The 26,193-nt window shown below is 41.5% G+C and overlaps 1 protein-coding gene across 1 annotated transcript in view; it reads right to left on the bottom strand.

Moving 5' to 3' along the window:
- The window catches only part of CUBN (cubilin), a 166,347-nt gene that overhangs the window by 71,120 nt on the left and 69,034 nt on the right, over positions 1–26,193 (bottom strand). Inside the window, exons 29-36 of the mRNA XM_014945868.1 lie at positions 20,947–21,128; positions 16,002–16,176; positions 14,199–14,380; positions 8,101–8,257; positions 6,462–6,578; positions 4,133–4,246; positions 2,741–2,869; positions 2,095–2,227 (exon numbers count right to left, since the gene is read on the bottom strand). Of these exons, the coding sequence (XP_014801354.1) occupies positions 2,095–2,227; positions 2,741–2,869; positions 4,133–4,246; positions 6,462–6,578; positions 8,101–8,257; positions 14,199–14,380; positions 16,002–16,176; positions 20,947–21,128 (1,189 nt within the window). The remainder of the gene's footprint in view (positions 1–2,094; positions 2,228–2,740; positions 2,870–4,132; positions 4,247–6,461; positions 6,579–8,100; positions 8,258–14,198; positions 14,381–16,001; positions 16,177–20,946; positions 21,129–26,193) is intronic.

Here is a 26,193-nt window from a genome sequence, read left to right as displayed (position 1 = left end):
CTGTAACAGTTAAGAAGGTGGCAGCAACAAAACTCTCCAGAACCCAGAAGTCATTGCTCATTCCCTGGCAGTGCTATCCATATAGGGCTTTCTCCTTTCTGGCCCCTTATTTTATGGCAGAGCTTCGTTTTGCAAAGTTATAACAAGGTCTCAAGCCCTTGTGATATTAGTTGGTTCTTCAACAACAGCCATGGAACACAAAAAGCCCCTGATATATAAAACCAATTTTTAATATGAGCCCGGGGCAGACTATTTACTGAGTGCACATCTATTAGGTAAAGAGAATACTTTCAGCCTTACAAACAATTTGCAGCCCCTTCATATGTATATAATTTCAGTACGCTCTCTGTCAAGAGAACAATTTTCAGGGGCCTAGATTCATTTGTATTTAATGTCTCAGAGCTCAGAAATCCTATAGCAGTTTCTCCAGAATTAGAAAATATTACTACTTCTCTGGCCTCTCTGAGTTTCACGCAGCTGAATTGCTATGAACTCTTCTAAATCTTAGAAAAGGAATGGGATTTAGTAATCAAGTTACAAATTCTAAATTATTGCACCAAGCTGAGTATATTCTCATATATAATAAGTATATAATAATAATAATATAAGTATATTCTAAAGAAACGTGATGTTATTCTAAGTGACGTGCCTTGATTCAATCCAATATGGGTTTCAGAAGCAGGCTATGAATAGTATCAATTCCAGAGAGCGCCTCTTATAATTTGTGCCCCAAATATTTGTGCATTCTCCTTTTCTGGTAACAGCTCTGCCCCCTCAGTCCTGACTACAACCATACGTGCTGGGTGTACACATGCTGGAAAATGGTTCCAGCCACTCATCTGGATATACTTCAGACTAATTTAAAGCTAAGCCTCAAATTGCAAGACAGGCATTTCTGTTCAGACCGAGCCGAAGAAAATGAACGCCTCATGCCAACAAAACTTTATAAACCCCTAATATTAAATTAAAAAAAATAAATTAAATACTGCTTTCTAACACAATTACTCCATGCTTTCCAGTGTTTTCAGCTGCCTTTCAGCTATGTGTAGCTGAAAAAAAGGGTTTACAGCTACTCAGTGTCACTTTATATAACTGAATGTATGTTCCACTGATAGTTTCTGCTTCACACTAGATTTCTGTTTTGATTCCGAAAAGTTGTTATTCATTATTTTGTAGCAAATATTCTGGAAAATGTTTTTAGGCTGCAGTACTTTTTTCTGCTCTAGTGAGCAAAGGGGGAATAGAATGCCTTTTTTATTGAGTTTATTGGGTGAATCACTATGTGCCTAACAAATTACACCTTATGCAGTCAGCGTGTTACTGGGCAATTTTTCTTTTTGTCCTGATTAACGGTAAATGCAGGTTTCAGAATTACTTTTCTTTTCCTGCTGGTTTTTTATAAGCTTTGCAAAGGGTCAGTCCTCTCTGTCTTGGCAGCAGCCACTGGTTGATGCCGGGAAGCAGGGAGGCTCAGAAATCCACCTCTTGGGTAAAGAACATCCTAATGACCCTGGTGAAGGACTCCACGTTGTTCTGTGGATCATGACGGTCCTGTCAGAAGTCTTCAAAGGAAAGTTACTTTGCTGAAGGGAAAACAGAATTCTTTCAGATACTCTCCTGGGCCTCTGTTGTACCTCCACTGCTCTAATTATTTGAGAAATTTTGAAGAATTTAATATCAATTTAAACTCTACATTCTGGGGAATATCCGGGCCCTTTGTATTACTCAGATATATAATAAATACTACAATGAATCTGGTAGTGAGGAAATAGTAGGAATCTCCTTTATAAAGAAAAGGCAGACCAATGCCAATTTTCCTTTTCTTGTTTCTGAGTGAGTGAGAACTGGCGTCTTCAGCATCCCATGGTGCTCAAACAATAAACCACCTATTTATATAATGCTATATATGGCTAAACAATGACTAAGACACTGATTGCAAGCTGCCACTAACCACTGCTGTGTTCGCTTTCCAAGTTACTCTAAAAACATGGTTTAGCTTTATCATCTGGGTAATTACATTTCCTAATAAACAGAGAGCATCCTTCCTTCAGGTCTGTTAAAGGGCTGAATAATAACCCCTGGCAATGCATTTACATGAAGGACAGCTGGAGCCGGTTGCCAGGGGAGCTGAAAATCCTCCAGACACACTCGGTGTTGGGCGGATACTGGTCAGGATAGCCAGGGCTGTTGAAAGCTCCTCTGTCCATGTGGAAATCACCCCCACAGGCTGCAACAAGAAGGAGACAGCAGAGAGTTGAGAGAGATGACATAAAAAAAACATATCTTGACAGACCCAGAGCATTTGCGAATCAAGAAAGCGTTTCTCCTTGTCTCCTAGTTCTTTAGCTTGTTGATATACTTGCTGAGACCTCAGCCAAAAAAGAGGGGATTTTAGAAGAGGGAATGTCAGAGAAACAAAGAGATACAGGATATGCTCTTTTTCTTAGAAGTCGGAGGCATAATGTAGCAATGCCTGTTAAATTAGAAGAGAGGAGATTTAGATTAGGTACCAGAAGGAAATTCTTTGCTGTGAGGGTGGTGAGACACTGGAAGAGGTTGCCCAGAGAAGCTGTGGCTGCCCCATCCCTGGAGGGGTTCAAGGCCAGGCTGGATGGGGCTTGGAGCAACCTGGTCTGGTGGGAGGTGTCCCTGCCCAGGGCAGGGGATTGGAACTCCATGATCTTTAAGGTGCCTTCCAACCCAAACCATTCTGTGATTCTGTGATTCTATAGAGACTTACATGAAGATGATGCAGCATAGGTGGCATGGAAGCCCCTGGCAGTAAAGTCGTTGTTGGAGATAAAGTTCACCACCAAGGCATTACCAAAAGAAGTGATGGGATGTGGTATAGTAGTGCCACAGTAACGGCCTGAAAGAGAACAAGCCAGCAAGAAAGAAAGGACTGCTCAGCATGTAATTACAGTGGTTAATTTAACATTTGGGGTTAATGCCTGACAGCAACCAGAAGGAACATTTGTTGCTTACAATTGCAGTTGTCAATTCAATCTACATAAAAATGAAATACTCCATTTCATTAGCACAGAACTCAAATCTGGTGGCAATTTTTTTTAACAGAGGAAGGACCTCCTGCACTTCAGACACCCCAGTCACAGGCTGTTCTATCACTGAGCTTGTTTGTGTTCACTCTATCCAGAAATTACAGCCTAATTAAAAAAAAAATCCCATCAAATATATCTGACAGTAGTTTCCATTTCACTCAATTGGTTTCTGATGAAAAAAACCCGTGACAAATAGCAGACCAGTTCTCTTGTAATGGACTGTAACATGGGGATTAAAAATATGAATCATGATCGAGCAGCAAGGCATCTGACAGCAAAAAGAAAAATAGCAGCTAGTGTCCTGGGCCTCTCCCCGAGTGAAAGCCAAGGGTCAGAGACCAAAAAAAAGAATTCTGCTCCTAGTTACAAACCATTTCAATTAAGCACAGCCCCACTCTTGACATAGGAGCATATACAAAAGCAGAATAAGGGAGAGCATAATAAGGCACAGATATTCCACATTTCCCAGAAAGGAGCTTCAGGCAGCTCTGGGGATGTGACAGGAGTCAGGACCACCCAGTGGCCAGGGCTCTCCCACAGCTTTCTGGCAGCACAAGCACTGAATTTCACTGCTCCAGGCTGCTCCTGCCACTTGAAGGTGATGGCTCTGGACAGAGATGTCGGGAAAAAGCTGTAGAAAATTCAGGAACAAGCAGAAAGTCAGGCTTTCTTGGGCTTGAGGAAAATCCATTTTCTGCTCCCGGAAATGTGCAGCGTTCTTCAACCTGTGTTTAGTGTGGACTGTGCCTACGAGTGTGGGTTACGCTATGTTTTTGTACAGTTAACTGGGAATTCAGTTTAAACTGAATTGCTTGGTTCCCAATATTGTTCAGCTGAGGAGGAAGGAAAAGGCAGCTGGAGTCAATTCCAAACTGCAGGTTAGTAGGGACAGTCAGAGCCTGGGAAGCCTGGGCATTCACACTGAAGATTTGCCCTCCAACCCCAGTCTCCTCTGGCCAGAGGGGCCAAGGAGCTTCCTTTATCAGAGAAATTCCATGAAGCAGGAGAACCCTCACAGGAAACCTTCTCCTGCTTACCTTAGGTGTAGAATAAACAAGGGAAAGGTACAATACCTCGAAGAGGAGCCTCGTAGTTATTCCCATCCAAAATCTCCACAAAATCCGTCGTACAGTTTTGTCTGTTGTTTTCAATGTCCAAGTCAGTGAATGAGAGTGTGACATGGTTAACTGGCAACAGCAAAGAGTAAAAAATTAAAAAAGAAGTTTGGCATTCATTTCACAGAGAAAAAATTACATGTAAACAAATGTGCCATCTTCTCTTTTGTCCCCTGAAGTCAATCAGTCCCCATAAAGCATAACATATGAAGTAGCGTATTCCCTGGTACGTGGAGTGAATTTGAGGGACGGGTCCTGGTAAATCTGTTCAGATTTCAGTACTTTCCTGTACAACTGACATTAGAAGCATAGGATTTATCACATACACGTGAATTTAAATTTCTTAATATCTGATCAACTCCATCATATACTGAAAATGTCAGCAAATACAACATGGAAAATTTGTGCACATTCAGAAACAAAACTTATTTCCACCCAGCCATGACCTTCTGTCCCTTTGTGATCTATACCATAGATCGGGACAAAATGGGAATCGATGCTGCCCTGCTCCAGACCCAGAAAGAGCTGGTTCTTTCATCGTTTTGTAACGTTCCACATACATCAATCAGACTGGTTAAAGGATCATTAACTACACTCAGCTAAATTGTATGGGATTGGATTTTCCACATCCTTGGACTGCAGGCTATGTCCTGAAAATAGAGGATTTCTGACTCAGGGTATTTTTGACTCTCGTTATTTCTCTTTGCTTGTCTGATGTGAACAGCTGGAAGAAGAGAGGCTGTCCTCAACACCCGTTTGTGTTTCCTCCTGGCCTCAGAGCTCCTATGCTCTTTCAGCAGGTCAGAAAACCTCAGGATTTAGATGATAACTAAGTTTTCTCCCACATTGACCAAGCCTGAACGTGACACAAATATTTTGCTCCTCTCTGGGCTGCAGCTACTCAGCTAGAATGAGCTGCAGTGACAGCCATGGGCCCGGGCGCTGCGTCCAGCGGGGTGCCAGCAATGCAGGTCCTCGGGGTACAAAGCAAAAAGGGAAAACACAGCGGGTGGGTGGCAAGAGCAGGAGGCTTTCGTTGGCCTTCTCAGTCAAAGCAGAGCAGGAACCCTGCTGTGGTTTGCCACTGGCTGTATCTATTCTAGGTGGCCGTGCCCCGTCCCGCTGGGTGAGAGGCACAGCGGAGCCATGGGCACCTCTCTGGGACCTGTGGTGGTGGGGCTGGTGGGAAGCAGAGGACCTCACCACATGCACAGGGTACTTCTTACACAGCATTTTTTGGTCTCTCATATTGATGGAATTCAGGAAACAACAGTTATGTCTCACTTTTCCACCTGGATCCAGGAAAAGATTGTCTTTAAAAATAAACGTTGTGCAGGTGAGGAACAGCCTAGATGAGATCATTTTCGTGTCTTTGTATAAGAGCCTATGCTAAAAAAAAATAATAATAAAAAAAAGATATTGCTTATCTCCTGATTTTTGTTTTGGTGTTTTCTTTCACAAATTGATTTCCATTTTGTAACTTAGCAAAATAATTTTATAGATGTGGTTGGAACATTCTGTGATTTTAACAACCGTGGCTAAATATCAGATGAGCAACTGAAGTTCAGTAGTTGCTATTAAAAATAAACATTTATTTTAAATGATGTTACCAGGATACTATTACTCAACTGTAAATAATTTTTAGGAATCATCTAGAATGTAAATGTAATATTGGGTATTAAAAGTAATACCCGTATCTGATGGAAAATATTGGGTGTTCATGATCAATCATAAATCTGTCCAAAATTAGACCGGGACATCTGAGGTTGTATCTATACACATAAGACCAGTTTATTTATTTATTTATTATTTATATTTGAAATTTTAAATTTTATTATTTGAAATTTGAAATTGAAATTCCTGTGTACCTTCTCTCCTTATTTAATTTAATGTTAACAGCATAGATTTGATCTAACACAACTCTAGCTCGGAAAATCCAGACCAAAATAAGGTTGGCTAAATACAAGTGCTTTAATCATATATAAACCCTTAGATTTTCTCACGGACCAATCCAAATTCACATAGGATTCAACACCTCATTTATAATTGCAACACTTGGGTCACAGTAAATCAGCTAAGATGACAAAGTTATAAACTGTTTTCCTCAGTAGGCACTAATTCTTTTGCAGTGAAATCCGATTTAGGACAGATTAAGAGGGCCACACCATCTAACTACCAGGATGCAGAACTTCCTAGAGAAATAAAGGAGCAATTTTGTATTGTTGTTACAGAAAGAAGATGAGGATGTTAGTCATCCCAGCTAACTATAAAAGATGTTTTTACTTACATGGTTCCTGAGCCTGAATAATCCAGCTGCAGTTCTGATTGTTTGGGTATTTGGCAGGATACAGAGGAGAGGAAATTGCTGCCCCAACTGAATCTGACTCTATGGAACTTCCGCACGCTTTAGAATGAGACACACACAGAGATTTATATGTACAAGCCACAGATCTTAGATTCTGTAGTGAAAATGAATGCATAAAGTGTTACATGCTACATCAATGTGAAATGAGGATAAAATTCACAATAGTAATTTATCAGAAAACGAGCCTTAAGGACTAGCTCCCAGCACCAGATGTACTTTCTTGATCTGGTTCCATAGGCCATGCTGCACCTGGCTGACCCTCTGAGAGAAATCAGAGTGACTTGGGAACAGATCTCATCTTTTATCAGCTCCTCAGAGCCCAGAAGAGCAACACTGGGGCAAAAATAACTTGGTTTCAGGGTAGTGCAATCATACACCCACTTCTCTGACCATTTGCTTGTGCTGGCAACTTGGAAGGAAAAAAAATCCTAAGAAACTCTCCAGAACCTTCCAATGCCCAAAGATGGCATCAGATTGCATTGGCCTGATCCTCCTTTGGGCTGCGTCAACAAAACTGCAATTGTGTGAAATGTTGCACACATGCAAGAGCTTGGCTGACTGCATGACTCTGGCTGGGAGCACTCAGTGATGCCATTTCTAAGCATACTGACTCACCACGAAACCCCCACATCCAAGGTTAACACACAGCTGCTTTAAACAGCAGGATGGGGAATTAGGTACCAAAGACTCAGATTCGTTTATCGTGCTGTGCTCCTTAAAACATCCAGCAGGAGATGGACTCACAGGGTTTTCTCAGGAAGAGGGAAGCGGGATCGCCTCCATCCTCAATAACTGGGGTTCCTGAGATTTTTGCTGATGCAAATTCCTCCTTTTCTTTACAATTTTTCACAGAAAAAAAAATCTGGGAAAAGTACTATTTTATAGTAAAAAGAATATTAAGAAGAAAATGAGAGAAAGATATTTTCTCTGCAAAAACTAAATGGCTATGTCTTGGGGAAAATATGTTTCCAAGTTATTGCGAAAAAAAAAGAAAGAAAATCACAGTAAAATAGTGTGTAACTTCATGAAAAAGTCTGCCCAGTTGGTGTCGTTTTTCATTAAAAAGGAAACCATGTAAAATACCAATTAGTCCTCCACAAATTGGATAGTTGATATTTGGCAGGCTTTGCAAGCCTGAATCCATGAACTTCATCCACAGCACCACACAGAATTCTTTTGTAGCTTTTCAGATTCACGCGCATGGATAGACATATAAAATGTTATTTTGTGACTAGGTTTGTGAAAACTGTCAGTTGCCCATTTTTCTCAGGACAGTTATGTGTAGGAACCCTCTAGGGAGGAGGAATAAGAGGCAGCTGACATGTGCTAGATGCTTTGCTATAAAAAGTACATTTTCTCCCCAGTCAAAGAGTCTAAGGTGATCCATAGCTTTTAACTTCTTTAATATATAAATTGGAAAAATTCAGTCCCGTTAAAGATACACACTGGTGTGCTGCACGTGTAGAAACACTCCCTGTTATCAGCTGTGCTAAAAGATTGTGTCTAATACAAACAAACTGGTGATTAGGTAAATATGCATTAATGTAAGTGGCAAAATTACCTTCAGTAAAGTGAGCACTGAAGCCCCGGTGCTGGATGGTTGTATCGGAGCGCAGTCGGACGTACATCAGGTTGGTGGAGGAAGTGATGGGAGGAGGATGCTGTGTCCCACAGAGTTTCCTGAGAAGTGGTGCTTCATTGCTACCACCATCAAATACCTGTTCATGAAAAGATCAAAAGAAGTATTTGGTTGCAATAGGATCCTTGAGAAGACTTTTAGTTCATTCTGCCTCTTATGTTTAGTACATTTTGAGCTTGGTATGTCCCTGGTATGGGCACTGCAAACAAAATATTCAAGGCCTATCTTAATTCTGGGGTCATTTCAAAATAAATGCATGCATTTATTCAAATAAATGCATGTAGCCTTGATAACACAAATGCAAGTAACCATCTCCTCTGTGTGTATCTGGTATGGAAGCAAATCTCCTTTAACAATCCAGATGTCTCCATCCATTTCTTGTTTTCTCCTAATGGCTGAGTCCCCTTGTAGTTTTTATTCAGTTAAACCCTACATCTTACCTCAGTAAAGTCTTCTCAATTGGCCCTAACGTGCGACTAGTGCACCGGTGGGAGCTATGACTGTAGCATCAAGGATCAGCGTGCATTTATCTGTGCTTTCTAATAGCTTTAGAGTGCTGAATTACACAGATATACATGAAGTGTCATTTAAGCAGAGGAGAAAGAAGAGGAAAAAAAAAAAAGGAAGGAAGAAAGCAAAGATGGTTTTACAAAACTTCACTTTTCATTTCACCACAAATGCCTGCCTTCTCTTTTTTCCCCTTACAGCTGATAATTTTGTTTCCTTCCTCTCTGTGTCACAATCAGAGAGAAGGACAGTGAAGTTAAAACCAATGAGTTTCTAGCTCAAGCGACATAAAAATTATAGAAAGAGGATCTACAGAGAGGGGAAAATGGCCACCATAAAAATTATAGAAAGAGGATCTACAGAGGGGGGAGTCTCCAGTGTCCCACCAATGGCTCCTGGTGCTGCAGCAGACATGACTTGTTGCTGCTGGGTTTGGAGCCACGGGCCACCCCCAGAGCCCTTGTGCCTGGTGTCAGAAGCGATGGGCAGAGTTGTGTGACCCACAGAGGAAGAGCCTTTGAGCTCCTGGGCAGCAGCAAGAGCTGAATTCAGTTCCCGTTTCAGCATTAACGACTTGCATGTCCCTGAATACAACCTGTGACTCAGCTTCCTATAGCAAAATGGAGAAAAATATGGAGAAAAACATGGGTAGGAGGACTGGAAGATATTCAGGTGCCAGAATGCTAAAAGCTATATGAAACCCCACTTTGAGCAAAATAATGCCATTGGGTTAGAATAAAGGTACTTCTTATTAAGATTGTCCTACCTTACTTCAAAATGCCTCAAATTCCATCCTCTGTGCAATATGGCACCAATTAATTAAAAATTTCTAACGAGGCTGTGCAATGCAATGCAATGTTTCTGCCTCCAGTATTCAAAGGTCTTTGAAAAAAAATATAAAAACAGTAGCTGAGAAAAAGCTGACCTGTCTCAAATAAACCGTGGAGCTGAGAAACAAAGGAAAAAGCATGTGCTTCATCCACTGACATACCCAGCATAGCCAATGGTGTATTCATCAATTAAACATTTGCCCTTGGGCATATAACCCTAGCTAGCTCTGTGGGACTTCAGAACGGAGTATTAAGTGTACTGCAGTGTCTGTCAAAGTGAGCACCTGTAAACAGACCCAAAATATCCAACCTTTTCTTTGCTCTTGGCATCCTGCCACAATCAGCCCTTTAATACACAGTTTGTGGTGTTTATTCTTCCTCTGCACTTATATCCTGTATATAAATCAGACCGCCTGGAGTTAGAAACCACAAACTACGGAATGTGAAAAAAGGAATGACTAACAAAATGACTGTTAGGAATTAAGGTGCTGGCTTTCCCTAGACAGTAGTGGGAGGATTTTATCTGAATGCTAGAACTGAGAATAAGCCTTGCATTGACAGGACGCGGAGAGAGGGCCTGACTGCAGTTCACGTAAACTTTGATGGCTTTGGTGGACCTGAGCCACCCTGCACAGCTGAGGATCTGACCACTGACACATGGACTGGTGTGAGGCTCTAGTCGTTGAGCTTTCTTACTCAGGAAGATATTAAGGATGGGTAACATAAGAGACTAAGCAGACATTTCATGCCAAGATCTTTCTGGAATAAAGAAGTCTTTCAGTAATACTGGGAGAAGAGCATGAAGTCAGAGGAATGTTTTCTAAATCAAGTGTATTTGCTGTTTCTGGGCAGCTTGCTTGAAGAATGCTACTGTCACCTCTTTCAGAAACCCAGAAATGATTCCTGGCCCTTACACTTACTAAAAATCTGATTAAAGCATAAGCATTAGTGAGATAAAGCTGCAATTCTTAGGGGTTATGGCAGCTACAAGTTAAGCAGGACCAGTAACACGTGGGTATTGTAGGGTTGCATCATTTTTGCTCACCTGCTATTTATTAACTTAAACTATTTTATAGGGAGGATTTCAGTTCTTGGATCTAGATCAGAAACCACAATATTCACACACTAGTTCAGGGAAGAGTTGTGTCTCTCTGCAGCTTCTGAAAGTTATTTTGAAAACATCTGAGAAATGCATTTCTGTGACCACATGAGTAAAGGAAAATGAAGCATCTGTGTGCTTAAAAGTCAAGTTTTCATTTGCACTGTGCATAGCAGCAATTTGCCCTTGTCTTCCCTTTTTCCCTTTCCACTATGAACATAACTGTGTGACTCATTGCCTTCTTGTTAAATTGTGTCCTGCATTAAAAGCACATGACAAAAAGATAATTTTTTGTCGTCTGAGCTGCAAAAACTCTACATGTTTCCATCTGCCCTCTCTTAAAAGATTCTCTCTCCCCGCACCCGGAATAAATGAAGTCCTACCTCCTCTCTAGCTCCCAAGGGCTTACATTTCTACATTTCTGTGTACTACTTGTTATATTGTAACAGGAAAGAAAAATAACATTTACTTAATCAAAGCCACTTAAAAGAACAAAATATTTCTCCCTCCACTTTTCAATGCCTTGTGCTACAAACACTGCTTTCTGAGCCACATCCTCCTCGAGTCTCCAGATACTTGCAGCTTGCTAGCCTGCACTCCTGGTGTAGTATCAGATACAATACTGGTTAAGCACATGGACAAAAAAATACAGGAATTAGTGCATTCACTATTTATTTCCCCCTATTTTCCTTCAAAGAAACAAATTTGTTTGTTGCAAGACACAGTCTCCAGATATAAATGGGCTGGTACACGAAGAGAAATTAAAAAATTATTCTTTTTGTATGGTGAGAGTAACAGCAAAAAGTCTTCTCAAAGATCTTATGCTTTCTACAGGCTATGACTAAGTTATATTTGAGATCAGAGGAAGTAGAGGCTATGTACATTCTCATTTAGCAGATGAAATGTTTATCTGTTCTGAGAACGGATAAGTTACAGAACTGAGGCACAGAAACTGAGTAATCAACTGCATTTTGGCAGCCAAGTGACCAAAGAGTGTGCTTTTTGGTGGCCTGGGCTGCTCTCTGTGCTCTGCATCTGTTGACTCTAGAGGGAACTCAGGGCAGTTACACCCTGAGTTACCGTTACGGGCTTCAAACCCATTTGGCTGAACCTAGAAATGTGCTCAGATTCACATATGAAATCATTGAATTGAACTCAAAACCACACTGGGCTTTTTAGAGTTGCAGCATAGCCAAGAAGCAGTAGAAATGAGTGTTTTCCCTACCTCCATTTTGCCCACATAACAAATCTGCAATGGAAAACATTACAGGAAAAAAAAACACAACACATTTTCATGTGTTCCCCATAGAAAAGAATCTATGGTAGAAATATTTAAAAAACAAACAAACAAAAAAAATCTTGAGTCATAGTGCAGGGACAAATGGCTGGTTCTAGAAGGGGAATGATGAAGGAAAAAAAAAACTCAAGGGTGGAGGGGGAGCCTCAAGAGAACTCACAGAGCAAATAAAGATAAGTAAAAATTTAAGAAACAGAAAAGGGTGGAACCACTGTGTTACTCATACACAGTAGTTGTCCCTATAGTAGAGAGGGAAAAACAACCCACCAGCTTCCTTAGCTGTCCATATTTTCCATTTTACTCAGCTTTTGGAATGCAATTCCTAAACCGTTCACGGTCAGACATCTCCTCAGATGTTTCCAGGCGTTCTCTCTCCCCTCACTCTGCTCTATTACCATGGGAGGCTTAGAGCAAGCCTTGGACCCAGATGAACACAAATCACATCCAGGTGTTGGTAACAAGGGATTTTCTGCTTATTGGCATACCAGGTAGAGAAAGAAACCCCATCCATTCCTTTCTTGCCCTGCTGGTCTCCTCACATTAGAACTGAAGAGCTCTTCTCTTCCTCATAGACCGGATAACCCTTTGTTATCTCTTGGCTTCAAATCGGCATTCTCCCTCATCCATTTTCAAACCACCCTCTGCTTGGTGAGCAGTGAGTGGTGCCTGCATTAAATTTAAATCTCCCTCCCTGCCGACATTGCTGCTTCAGTCCTGGTTGCACAGCTGGGGCTGGTGGGCAACTTCCTCCTCCACCACTCCCAAAAACCCAAAAAGCAGAAGCAAACAACAGCAACTCGTATGGCAATAGAGGAAAAGGAGTGTCACCGCACTGCAATGGTTTGCAAAGAGCTCTGCCACAGCCTTCTCCTCTGCCAGCTGAAGGACTGGTGCCTTGCCATGATTAAAACCCCAGTGCCCGTACCTGGCCTATAAAGGTGGTGGGAGTTGTGCCTGTAACTGCAAGGAGCTCACGGAGCTGAGTAGTCTACAAAGCATTAAGATATGTACATGCATCTGTTGGCAGCAGGTTTAAAAGAGAAGCTTGTATATCAGGCCTTTTCAGAATTTAGCCCTTTTTTACCAGCACTGCTGTTTCAGACGGCCCGTGTCTCTGTCAGGCAATCTCATTTTCTATTCCTGTGTGATATCACAGAAGACTTGGAAAATTTTCCAAGAGATTCTCACTTTCAGTGATTCCCCTGGTGTAGTTTTAAATAAAAAGATATATTTCCCTATGCTTCCGAACGAGAAAAAAAAATGAACAGTCGGTGTACAAAGACACTTTGTGGCCAAATGAAATGTTCAGTTCTGCTCAGCAAAAGGGGGACACATTTTCTTTTTTCTGGTTCAGTACCAAAAAATCTTTACAAGGCAATGCTGTTAAAACTGATGCTGTTTTCAAAAGAGTCTCAGCTCCTGCCAAATTGAGTTCTCTATGAATGTCAGTTTATCAAGGAGAGAAAAGCTGGATTTGGGGCCACAGTGACTGCACTTTATCTGACTGGTACGGATCACACATGCCTTTGTGCTGAGTGAAGTGCAATCTGACATCAAAGGTCAGGATTTCACGTCCCTGCTCCCAAAAGGCCAAGTGGAGACGGGGAGCGTTGTCGTGCACTGATTGAGCAGCAACTTGCATTTCTGTGACATCAACCAAAATTCACAAACAAACAGCAGTGTGAAGCTTTTAAGAGAGCAGCAGCTCTAATGAAGCAATTAAAGGGAGAGCTGAGGAGCACCTGAATACAGAGTGCATGCATAAAGAAAACTGGCCAGTCAGAATTCCTTCTGGATGTAGACCTCACTCTGTCCCGAGTTTGTAACAGAGCGTGGGCAATCTATTCCATCTGTGGGAGCCCATCCCATGGCTTGCAGTAACCTGTGGCAAAGTGGGCTATAAATGGTCAAGGGTGTCATAATAAAAGCCATGGATGTATGAGGTTATTCCTGCAGTGCTAACTACAGCGCACGCCACCAAAAGGAAAAGCGTGGTGCCAGGATGCAGCATGCACTGCTTGCAGGGAAAGATCCTTCTGGATATAAATGGGAACCTGGAAGAATGCAGAAATACCTTTGTGAAGCCTGTTTCATTGGCAAAGCAAAGGGAACTAGACCATAACTATTTAGCTGTGAATTGAAGCCTTAGTTCATCAGTGAATAAATATGACTATGCAACTACCCGTCTGAAACCAAGTGCAGCCTGGGTTGCACAGTAAGCTTCCTCTTTTGCAAGCATTTCATCAGACTCAATAAGGAAATTTTTGAAATTTCTATTGTTACTTACTGCAACGTTGTCATAGTTACACGAATGGTGATTTTCAATGTCAAAATCCGTGAAGTTCAATAGGACTCTGTGGCTGGAGTCAACTTGGATAACCCACGAACAATCTGTGTTGTTATTATAAGGCTGAGGATAGTTTGGAGAATGGATTTCCCCACTGGTAGCTTGGAAAATCCCACCACAGCCTGAAAAAGACATAATCAGTTTTAATCAGAAGCTCTTTAATGCTCAGTGAGATTCCACCTCTATTTTTAAACTAAGGGAAAAACACCTCTATCTTTATATTTTCTATATTAAACTTTTGTAAGATGAGTGCTCTAACCGTTGAAGTGTCCTGTCCACAACAGAAATTGGTGGAAATGACTATCAGAAAAGTATAACATTATCACTATTGGTGAATATACAATCCTTGTGATGTTTCTTCCTAGACCCAGGCTGGCAGTAGATGTTGTAAAAGCTGAAGCGTTAGTACTGGTGTTCCTCTATCCTAGGTATTGTAAAAGCAACCAAAAATACTGTTCATATGACTGCATACTGAGAAAGCAACAACTAGACCCAACTCAGCACCGGGGGGAGAAAACCATTTCTGAAAATATCAAGATAGCTACAAGCTCTACTTTTGCCACGAACAGCACAACAACTGCAAGCCCCAAGTTTCTACTTGTGGCTGAGGGCTTCCTGAGGACTCCACCATCAGGTATTTCTGACCAGAAGATCTCCAGTGCTCATGAATATCTAAATAGCCTGGAAGGATGGATCCTGTGTGGGAAGTGCCACGGCTTTCAATAGGACTAACACAAACAAATGGACTTTTATATGTTGTAAAGGGATGGAGGGGGGTGAGAGAACCTCAGCCGAAATGCTGTAGATGGAGGCAGCCCACTGCAAGGATAAAAACTATACTGTTATTGCATTCTGGTGAGCAGGTATTTCAGAGGCTAGAGGGGGGTTGGAGTACAACAGGCAAGATGCTGTAAAGGAATGAAAAAGCCTCAGGGGTTCTAAGTAGAAAAAATAAGCTGCCAGATCTCAAAAGGAGGTCAATTCAAAGGACTATTGTAAACTTATTTTATTAAAAAAAAAAAATCTGTGCCTGTCTCATAAAACTTGTGAAAATGGGTAAGTATAAACCTTGACAAAGCAATGAATCAGTGTGCTTAATCAAGTAAAACTGCAAGAATTAAAATCTGCCTCTCCCCACTTTTCATTGCAATTACTTTCCGATAATTGGCCTTTTCATAAGAACTCCCATGTAGAGACATGTGGTTGGGTCTTTTAAGCATGTCTCTTCTTTTACTGATTACCAGTAAGCTTTTGAACAAATAATCACATGGGGGATGGACCAACCTTTTGGAGTTCAAGCATTTACTAATCACTGCAAATATTTTTGGAGTCCGCTGAGTTCTCCAAGTTAAGCCATGTTCTCAGATATTTTTTCACTTTACAGTTTAAAACTAAAAGCATCATTCAGCTAATGAAGGACCCTGCGTGGGTGAGCGGGTGGGGAGAACTGCTAGCATGCAAAAGTTCTTTTCTGGCTATAGAGATGTCTTGATTTATTATGTGAAGAAGAAACTCCAGCAAGGTAGACTGTTACAAAATACATAAATAGGCTTAGATTTTAGCTAGTTAGATTATTTTTTCCTCCATGTGTTTTTCAGCTTCTCTTGGCGTTACCAAATCCAGCAACACCTAGATCCTCCTTCAGTTTTCAGTTCTATGCTCTTTGACTACTTCAAATGCTTGCCTGGCTGATCCACCATGCAATTCCTGATTTTTTTCCCCGATATTAATCACTATACTCACCACCCAGGTTTTCTTGCCAGGAGGCATTAAAACCTTTCCCTGTCATGGCCGCATCTGTCTTGAAACGGACGACGGCTGAATTGCCGGTGGTAGAGACGCGCAGTGGGTTCTGTGCTGACCTTGAAACACACAGCTGGGCTAGTCTGGGAGAGAGGAAATCAGGGCCACCGTAGACCTGGAAATGGAAGAAACACTGTCAGTGTTTTCCAAAGAGACTGTCTGCCACACCGAAATGAGAGCTGTTTAGCTAGGAGAAAAAAAAAAATAAATCTGTAAGTACTGAAAGTGATTCCACATTTTGAAATGTAAAGCAGCTAATGAAGTTATTATCTCTGCAGATTTATTGGTATCTGAACCACCTGGTGCAAGGATGAAAACCTAGATGATTTCAAAAGAGCCTTGCAATAATTTTGTGCTTTGGGGACTTTGCCGCGTTCATCTTCCCCTATCACTCCAGAGTTAGCACCTTGTTTCTGTGGGGATGTAAAACCAGATTTTTTTGTGTGTGCTTGTGCAAACAAACTGTGTCTCTTTGTAGGAACTTGTGCTGACATTTTGTACTTTATGTTTAAAGGCACAGCAAAGGCTTATTTTTAAATCTGGGCTAGATTTCCTCACTCTTTCTGATAAAATGAAAAACACTGCAATTTTATTGACTTCGATGGCAGAATCAACATCCCAACTATGGGATTTTGGTCCAGTAAACTACATTTTAATAATACTCTTCCATAACAAGGATGTATATCACAGATATTTGTCACAGAAGACAGGTTTTGCCTTTTTTAAACTATTAATTATTTTTTTGTCACAGAAGACAGGTTTTGCCTTTTTTTTAATTATTAATTATTTCCTACTCAGAAGAGTGTGCTATTGTCTTTCAGCAACTGAACTAGCGACAGACAGATTCTCAATGGATCAGTGTACATTACGTATAAATCCTAAAACTAAACTAGAGAATGGCAAGCTCTAACAACAAAACCAGGGGTTAGGAAGCCAAGGCAACAAATCCCACCAGGATTTTCCCACCAGTAGCAACTCAAATCTGCTCTAATATTTTATTAGTCTGGTAAACATCAAAAAGGTCAAAATAGGCAATGCATTAACCTCTCTCAGAAAATGGCAGTACCATAAGAACCAGCCTACTATATGGCCTTTTTGCCTCTGATCCCTTCTAGATGAGGGGAAACTCAATATTTTAATAAGCTCTGCCGGATACCTTTTAACCTCAGAAGGAGTTTGGGTTCTGTCCAAGCCAAATATCTGAGCAAGTGTTACAAATAGCTGGGCTAGTCCCACCACCTCTGGGGCTAACTATAGTGCATTGCTACATAATTTGATTGATCATGTGCTCACTAACCGCTCACTGTGTCTGACACTGCTTTGCTGCTAGACGTGTAAGGGAAAGATTTATTACTTTTTTTAAGTGGAAAAAATATTCAGTGACTCAAGGGTAACGTGAGACCCCAGAAGCTGAAGCTTGTATCCCCAGAAGAAACAAGGAATTAATTTTTTTTATAAATGTCATCGTCTATTAGATATTCAGAAGACTGTATTTTGCTTTAGTGGGTGATTGCACAGGCTTAATAGCTTAAACATTTTAATTTTGACTGAGACAGCACTTTTTTGCATTCTGCAGGGAGGCTGCATGACTTGAATGGATAATGGTTCCTCTGTCCAATCGATCGTCTCGAGGCATTCAAGAGAAGTCAGAATGGATGAAATCACAGCTCAGATTAAGAATCTGTAATGAAGCAGTCACAGGCTGGGGAAGAAGCCTGTTTGTCCGCTGGAAGCTCAGTGTCTTCAGAAAAATCTTACTGCTTGGCTGCTTGTGAGTCCCAAGGACAGCTGCATTTGTCAGAAGTCTGTTCAAAATGTGAATTTTGAAACGTGTTTGTGGTCTATTGCCTGAGTCAGAGCCACAGCATGAGATCTAGCAGGAACACATGCTCTTAATCATCTAAACCAGCCTAGAGAATTTATGTGGCAGAGGAAACAGCAGGAGTTTCTAATATGCATCTAATAAGCATCATGGACCAGCCTCTCACATCATCCCTGGTGCTCCCTCGGGCCATCTGCACACCACGGGCAAGGGGACCAAACCCAGCTCTGACATAAACCCTGCTGATCTCTGTAGTGTTACCTCAGAAATGAACTTGGCCCAAGCTGAACACTTATAGTTCATCTGCTGGAAGAGAATTAAGGATGGGGAAGAACTATTGAGGGAAATTGGAGGTTTGTGGGTCTCCTTTACATTGTTAACTGTTTGACAACGGCCTTCTGCACAGTTTCAAAATAAAAAGCACAGTCAAAGTCATGTTCTTTATAGTTAGGAGTGTATTTTCTTTTCTCCTTTATGCCAGTTCTATTAATCAGATGCTTTCACAAGGGCTGGAACAAAAACAAGTAAGAGTGTTTCCATGACAAAAAACAATGAAATGTCACTTTTGGCTACAAAGAGGAAAACCAACAGTTACCACATGAAAAAAGAAGAGGGAAAAGAGAATGGATGGAAAGAATGAATTCCAGGGTGTGGTTCACAAAGAGTCACAGGATGTCTGATATCTGCAAACAGATAAAAATAAAAATAAAAACATTCAGTCTGATCAGAGCACCTGATTCAGAGATAAAATGAAGTTGGATGGCATAGTGGGGATGTGGGACACTGCCATAAAGCCCATGGTTTTAATCTGTTCTTATCATTTGCTTCTGCCCTGTTAGCTCCATTTATTGTTAACAGTCAGCATTCCAGAGTTATGAGCAACAGAAAGCTGTTTTTATGTGGTTGGTCACCCTCATGACACAGATTTTCTGGGAATAAAACTGATCCCTGCTCAGATGTACTGCCAGCAAAGAGAGAGCCTGCCTTCGACAGAGAATTAAGAATTACAGTAATACTTGATGTTTCTTTATATTTAAATGAGAAGACCAGAGCATCTAATAAAGACTTAGAAGTGTAATAGATTAATAGGGTTCCTTTCTTTTCAGCTTAGAGCTATATATTGCTGTGGCAGAATATATTTATAGTTGACAAAAATCTGGTCCATGTTAAAGAGATGTCGTAATTTAACAAAGCAGACACGGTCATTTTTCTCTATGTATGTATTTTCTATAAAAGCAATTTTAAAAATATTGTTAACTCTGTCATTGTGTCCAAAATGATGGCTTCTATTTCCAGGAAGCATTTCTAGAAAACATCTTTAAGAACAATCCCTTTGTGAAAGGAATGGAATCTGATGGGGAAGAGAGAAAGACAGAGTGCAACAGTGTCATAAAAGAAACAAGGCAGAGGATTAAAGGAGAATGTGTCCAACACTTGAGCAGGCAGAAGCCACAGGAAGAAATTTACTTTTATATAAGTATTATTGCAGAGTCTTGATGAAACGTATGGCAGTACTGGGATATAGACACGGAAGGGACAGCGTGTTTAGGAGGCATTGTTAAAGGAAAGGGAAGGGAGGCAGTTGCTGCATTTTATAAGAATAAATATGCACAAGAAAAATGTGCAAGGTAGAAATATTCGAGAAAGTATGGTATAAAAATGAAGTTAGCAGCAAAGGTGCTGTGATGGGAAAGATCTCTTAGGATTTCCTTACAATTCTCTGCCAGGCTGAAGGGGTGAGGGTGTTTCTAAGCGAAAGCTAGATGCATCCAGGTGACCCAGTTTTGTGAGTACTGAGGAGTTTTTATTACACGGCAGCTTCTTATTTCAGAGAGTAGAGAGAGTTAATGGGATAGGGAGGGACAGCAGGGTGCAGAGCTGTGTTGTCAACCTCAACAGACTTAGATTTTGTAGCTGCTTAATGGATTCCTCCAGGCAACAAAGGCATAACTGAAGATTATAGTCAGATTAGTCTTGTCATTTTAGGCACACACAACAATAACGCTGCAACACAACAGATTTCATCAATACCCAAACCAGCCAACAACAGGTGACCTACTCACAGGCACTGGTGTCAGCCATGTGACATACAGTCAGACTTGCCAACGCTACTGATGGACAATTCATGGAACAACTTCCTTACACTCAGATCCCACGAAGTCCCAAAGCCAATAGGATACTCAAAGCACAGTGTCCATTTGGTCAAGACTTCCATTTCATTGCTGAGCTAGGGAAGCCTCTTTCAGGGCCAGAGAGCTGAAGTTAAGTTATACATCTCTTCTACCCATACAAATGCTGAGCAATCTACCTGGCAACTGTATGTTTAGGACCTGCTTTGGGATGTGGGTTAAGTCTTCCAGCAATATTGCTGATGAGTGTGTGCTAAGGACCACGGGCTGGAGAAATCACAGCTACAAAGGCGTGATCACTGTACACTCACTGTAGCTGCTTCCCAACATGAGCACAAAGATGTCACATACAACAGGGCCGTTCAGTCTTCGGCATCTCTTAAACATTAGTAAACCCTTAGAGAGGTCCCCTTCCTATTTTGTTCCAACACCCTAAGATTAGGACACTACTTCTTCTTTTATTCTTTCTTCTGAGTACAAAGATTTTTCATATTTTTCAGCGTTCAGGGTTATAAACTTCCCCACTTCCTTGGAAGGTCCTATACAAGGTCCCACCTCAGTTATCTCCCCAGTGATCCATTATTTTCCTTCACAGGAAATTTTATCTCAATGGTACGATACCCTACTCTTAGTTCTTTGTAAAAGATGGACTTTTTAAGACTGAGGTTTTCAAAGCAGTTTTGTCTCTTCTTAGAAAGTACACAGTGCCCAGCATCATTATTAAGGTATGCAGACACTAAAGGCATAAAAGCAAAAATAATAAGAGCATTGTGGCTTCCGTGACACTATCTGTGGAACACAACTGGAAGCACAGCAGAAATGGGAAACTGCAGTAGAATTGTTTGTTCTTTACCTGCAGTTCTTGGGATTATCTGATCCAGACAGAAAAGCATGTAATTTATGTATTTTTGAGGAGGAAATTTAATGTTCTTACCTCCAAAACATCGGAGTTGCAGTTTGGGTGATATTCAATGTTGAATTCCTGAATGGTGAGTTGAATGCTGCTACCAGGTGCTGTGTCAATGTACCAGATGCATTCCCGGTTGTTTGGGTATCTGTTGGGGTAGCCGGGGCTGTGAAATGAACCAGAAGGTCCGGAGAGTTCTCCTCCACAACCTGACAAGAAAGCAAAGCAGCCCATCGGTGAGGAGCTCTGGAAAAGCTCACCAACAGCTCTGCAACGAGGACAGGCATTAGCACCCATTTCACGGAATCATGGAATTGTCAGAGTTGGAAGGGACCTCTAGAGCCCATCCAGTCCAACTCCCCTGCCAAAGCAGGGCTGCCCAGAGCACATCACTCAGGAGCATCCAGGCGGGGCTTGAAGATCTCCAGAGAAGGGGACTCCACACCCTCCCTGGGCAGCCTGTCCCAGGGCTCTGCCACCCTCACCCCAAACAAGTTCTTCCTCACATTGGAGTGGAACTTCCCATGGTCCAGCTTGTGCCCGTTGCCCCTCGTCCCATCACTGGGAACCACTGAGAAGAGTCTGGCTCCATCCTCCTTCAACCCACCCTTTAGATGCTTGTCAGCATTAATTAGGTCTCCCCTCATCCTTCTCTTCTCCAGGCTAAAGAGCCCCAGCTCTCTCAGCCTTTCCTCAGCAGGGAGATGCTCCAATCCCTCCATCATCTTGGTTGCCCTACGCTGGACTCTCTCCAGTTGTGGCCTCCCCAGTGCAGAGCAGAGGGGGAGAATGACCTCCCTCCACCCACTGGCCACACTCTTCCCTTCACAGCCCAGGATTCCACTGGCCCTCTTGGCCACAAGGGCACATTGCTGGCTCATGGAGAGTTTACTGTCCACCAGGACCCCCAGACCCTTCTCCTCAGAAGTGCTTTCCAGCAGGTCCACCCCTAACCTCTAGGGAACTGCAGGCTGGACCTGCTGACGCTGCCTGTGCAGTAAGAACTTCACCTCCTGTTTTGGCATTTTTCTCACTGTATCTCAGCATCTGCTTTGACAGTTGAAGAAACTGAGACACAGAGCAGAAGAAAAACCCCAACATTTTTATATTGGCCTCTAACTTTGAACAGTTCTAGAAAACTGAATCAGATCCATCCTCAGCTGTAACCGACCTCAACTAATACACAAACTACGTTATCATGGGGAGGGCTTCCTATTGTTGGGGAGGGCTTCCTATTGTTGTAAAAATACCATTTCCCACAGCTTTAGAAATCATAAAATCGAAGACAATGCAATTTCCCTCAGCCCATTGGGCATGATTACAAGCTGCCAAGTCACAGTGGATAAACTGGCTTTCTGACATTTGGTGAGTTTAATGTCCTTTTTTATTGTATTGTAGCTGTGCAATCGTAAGACATATCATGTTTGAAAAGTCATGTATTTTCTTTTCAGATAATAAATTATTGTCTTAACCTTACTCCCCAGCCTATGGGGTGATTAAGTTCTCACATACTATGAGCTGGATTAAAAAAAAAAAAAAAAAAAGAAGATGCAAAACAATGGAAGACAGGCAAGCCTTGAATTGGCAGCAGAAAGCAGCTGAACATCTGACCTGCAGGTTTATCCTCGCTTTATGGAGATGTGTCAACCGCTGCGCTCGTCTCCTTTTGTTGAGTTCCCCGGAAGACCAGTCCCCTGAGCTGGATTTAAAAAAAAAAAAAAAAAAGAAGATGCAAAACAATGGAAGACAGGCAAGCCTTGAATTGGCAGCAGAAAGCAGCTGAACATCTGACCTGCAGGTTTATCCTCGCTTTATGGAGATGTGTCAACCGCTGCGCTCGTCTCCTTTTGTTGAGTTCCCCGGAAGACCAGTCCCCTGACCCAGTCCCCAAATGCAGGTGTCAGCAGGGTGGGAAGGTCAACCACCCTAACTTTTAGTTATAGGAGACACTTTATATAATAAAAAGAAATAAACTGCTCCTTTGACCTGCTCAACTAATCCACACAGATGTGTCAAACTCCCCTAATCAAGTTGCATAATTTGCAACTTGAACAAGGTATCTTTGGCCATTGATCTCCTACAGATGTGTCAAACTCCCCTAATCAAGTTGCATAATTTGCAACTTGAACAAGGTATCTTTGGCCATTGCTCTGCTTGATTTTTTTTTTTTGAAGACCCGCCTGGATGCAGTCCTGAGTAACATGCTCTAGCTCTAGGCAATCCTGCTTCAGCAGGGGAGTTGGACTAGATGATCTCTATGGTCCCTTCCAACTCTAAAAAATTCAGTGAAATTCAGTGAAATTGCTCTGCTTGATTTTTTAATTTTTTTTTTCTACAGGAAGCTATACATCAAGATCTTCAATTAAATGCAAACACTTTCCTCAACACCTTCTGTGACAAACCTGTGGTTATTGAAGGGTGGCTGCTAAGCCCCGGAAACATTTGCCATCATCTCTACCACGGGGTCTTTCAGCTCCTCTCTGGAAGCTTGAGTTTGGCTTTGCTGCTCTAGGATTGACTCTAGGATTTCCAGGACTGCAAAATACAAGTCTATGAGAGGAAAGAGCAGCAGGTCTGAAAGGGAGCAAAGAATGAAGAAGCTATTTCCAACTACAAAAGAACCCTCTAAATGCAGATGTGAGGAAGACTCCAGCCATGCCAGCAACGTAACACAGATCTCTCTTGGTCCACCACCCAGTAGTCACTGGAAAACCTTTTAAACACAAGAATTCCCACTATTGTACAATAGCTAGCTGTAACTCAGGGAAGCCTTTAGGTAACTGAGGTTGACCTCACAGGTGAAGTGGCAAGGGCTTCCACCTCCCTTTTTTCCCCACCTTGCTGCACGAGATGCTCCATAACCCTGAGGTGGTTTGCCCTGCAGCCACAAAGCAGCATTGTCAAACTACCGGATGTTCCAATTGAGGAGTAAAAGATGCTTTTAAGTGTATTTGAAACCAACCTGGCCTTCAGTCCCTCTGGAGAGAAACAGGAAAAGGCAGTGCACTTACTTCCCCTAGGGCTGCCAGCACCAGAGGGCAGATGTTAAGCCCCTGAAACTCTGATATCCACGAACATTTGAGCAGAGAGACAGAGAGGAAGAAAGCTTCAGTGTAACCCACCATCCCATTCTTTTAATTTTTTATTCCCAGTGCCATCAGAAGATCAGAAGCCTAATTTTCCTCACAGGAAACCAGGTCATTGGGGTTTTACAACAGGAGAAAAAAAAGGGTGTGTGCAGGGGGAAAGGCCTACCCCTGAACCCGCAGGGTGAGTTACTCTCCCTGCCCTCAGCAGCAGGAACGACAGGGCCGCTGAGGACAGATTTCGGGAGGGGAAAGCCGCCTCTGGGGAGCCAGCTTGGGAAACAGAAAAGATTTCTCAACAAACAGACTTGATGGCTCGGCTCCTGAGGGGGTGGGAAGGGGGAGACAGGGGAGTTTCAGCAGGCGAGAACAAAGCCAACTGCTATTTATCTCAGCCTGAAGAAAGCTGGGAACATTTTAAAACTAAACAGGCAGCTATGACTCAGCTTCTCCTACTAAGAGTTTCCTGATAGCCACAAAGACGTGTTTTTTTATTTAAACCCAAAATGGCTCGGAAAGCTCATGTGCTGTGCTTTGAGGCACAGACCTTTCTCTGCAGCCCTCGCAGGTAGCATTCCCATTACTCACGCTCCATCTCCAGAGAGGCTTATATTTTTTTCTGAGCTCAATGGATATTCTCTGGATGAGGTGTGTGAAGCACAGGGATAAAAACGTCAAACTGTGGTTAATGTGCCATTTCTTTTCTTCCAACTGCAAATATTCCCAGAAAAGGATTTTTGTTAAAAGAGAAGTGATTCTTCTTAAGTGCTCCAGTAAAACGGAGGTAAAGTTCAGATCTCTGTGGTTCATGTCTTACAATGAATGTGCTGAACTAATGTTACCCATCCTTTATTAACTGCTTGCAAACAGCTAGGAAAAGTCTTGAGTTTATACCGAAGTATTCCCTGACGAGTAGCTGAAAAAAAGGACTCACTGATATTTGCAAATATGTGAACTCCACACCTGAACTATTTTGACTGACCTGCAAGCACAAACCCCAATATCAGAGCAGAAAAATGTAATCTCTGAACTCGCTGGCAACTGGCAGAAAGTCAGTTATTACGTTTCTGCTCTTATATGGATGAAGTAAGAATCAGTTCTATTGTGCTTTTTTGAAAACACAGATGCTAGATAAGTTTAACAAAATATTTACAGAAACACTTAGGAGATTAAAACAAATGTTCCTGCATTTAAATTCACTCGCTACATCTATGGAACACTAAAATGGGGAAAACTCAAATAATGATAGAAAATCTTTTTTAAATGCTTACAAACATTGTATGAGAAAGATCTTCTCAGCCTTAGAATTTAAAAAAAAAAATATTAAAAAAAGTCTAGGAATACTGTTTCAAAACGAGACGTAAACTTTGATTCACCAACTTTGCAGCTTATATTTCAGTTCCTGGAACATTATGGGGCCTTACTACTCACAACCTTTTTGTCTTGAACATTTTTAAAAGGTGGATTTAGAATTAATCCCCGATTTATTCAGCGTCTGCCCCATTTTCATTAGCCAGAAAATTCTTGTTGCATTATCCCTTTCTTTGATTGGATCACAGATACAAGCCATCAAGGAAATCTAAACTGCAAGTTTTTTTCATATTATTTGTGTGTTTCCTATTTAGACAGATTCCCTGCCTTAAGATGCTTATAGCAGGCTTTGAAATCTGCCTTGGCAGATACTTAAAATAATCAGAAAAGATATCAAAGTAAGTACATTCATTTGAATGGTGTTTAGGCTGAAGATGTAGATATAGATGCAGATGCATATTTATTTATATACATAGATATATATATGTGAATATACCTATATATAGGTAGGGATTTTGCATTTAAAAGGAAACTTCAAGAGAAAGGCTAGTGCTGGTTTTCTGAAACATGCATTTGTGCGTACCGTATCCTTTTCCTATTTTTTGAGCAAGCTAAGAAGTACACTCTGATTTAACCTGGAATGTAATTTCCATACAATTTCCATACAAATAAAGCCTGCCTGCTTTATTAAGATATTGTAATACAAAAAGTTCAAAATGATGATGATGTAATCATCTCAGCTAATTAAACTTCTTCTATCACTGGCATCACCATGAAATGAATACAAACCTCCCAATGTTCACATTTGTCTGCAAACATCAGAGTAGAGTTTGCTCCTATTCAAATAAATGGAATTTGTGTTGTTTATGGCAACAAA

This window comes from Calidris pugnax, unplaced genomic scaffold (assembly GCF_001431845.1).
Source record: "Calidris pugnax isolate Ruff unplaced genomic scaffold, ASM143184v1 scaffold19, whole genome shotgun sequence".
In the NCBI taxonomy this organism is placed as follows: domain Eukaryota; kingdom Metazoa; phylum Chordata; class Aves; order Charadriiformes; family Scolopacidae; genus Calidris; species Calidris pugnax.
This window is presented reverse-complemented; position numbering and strand designations above follow the sequence as displayed.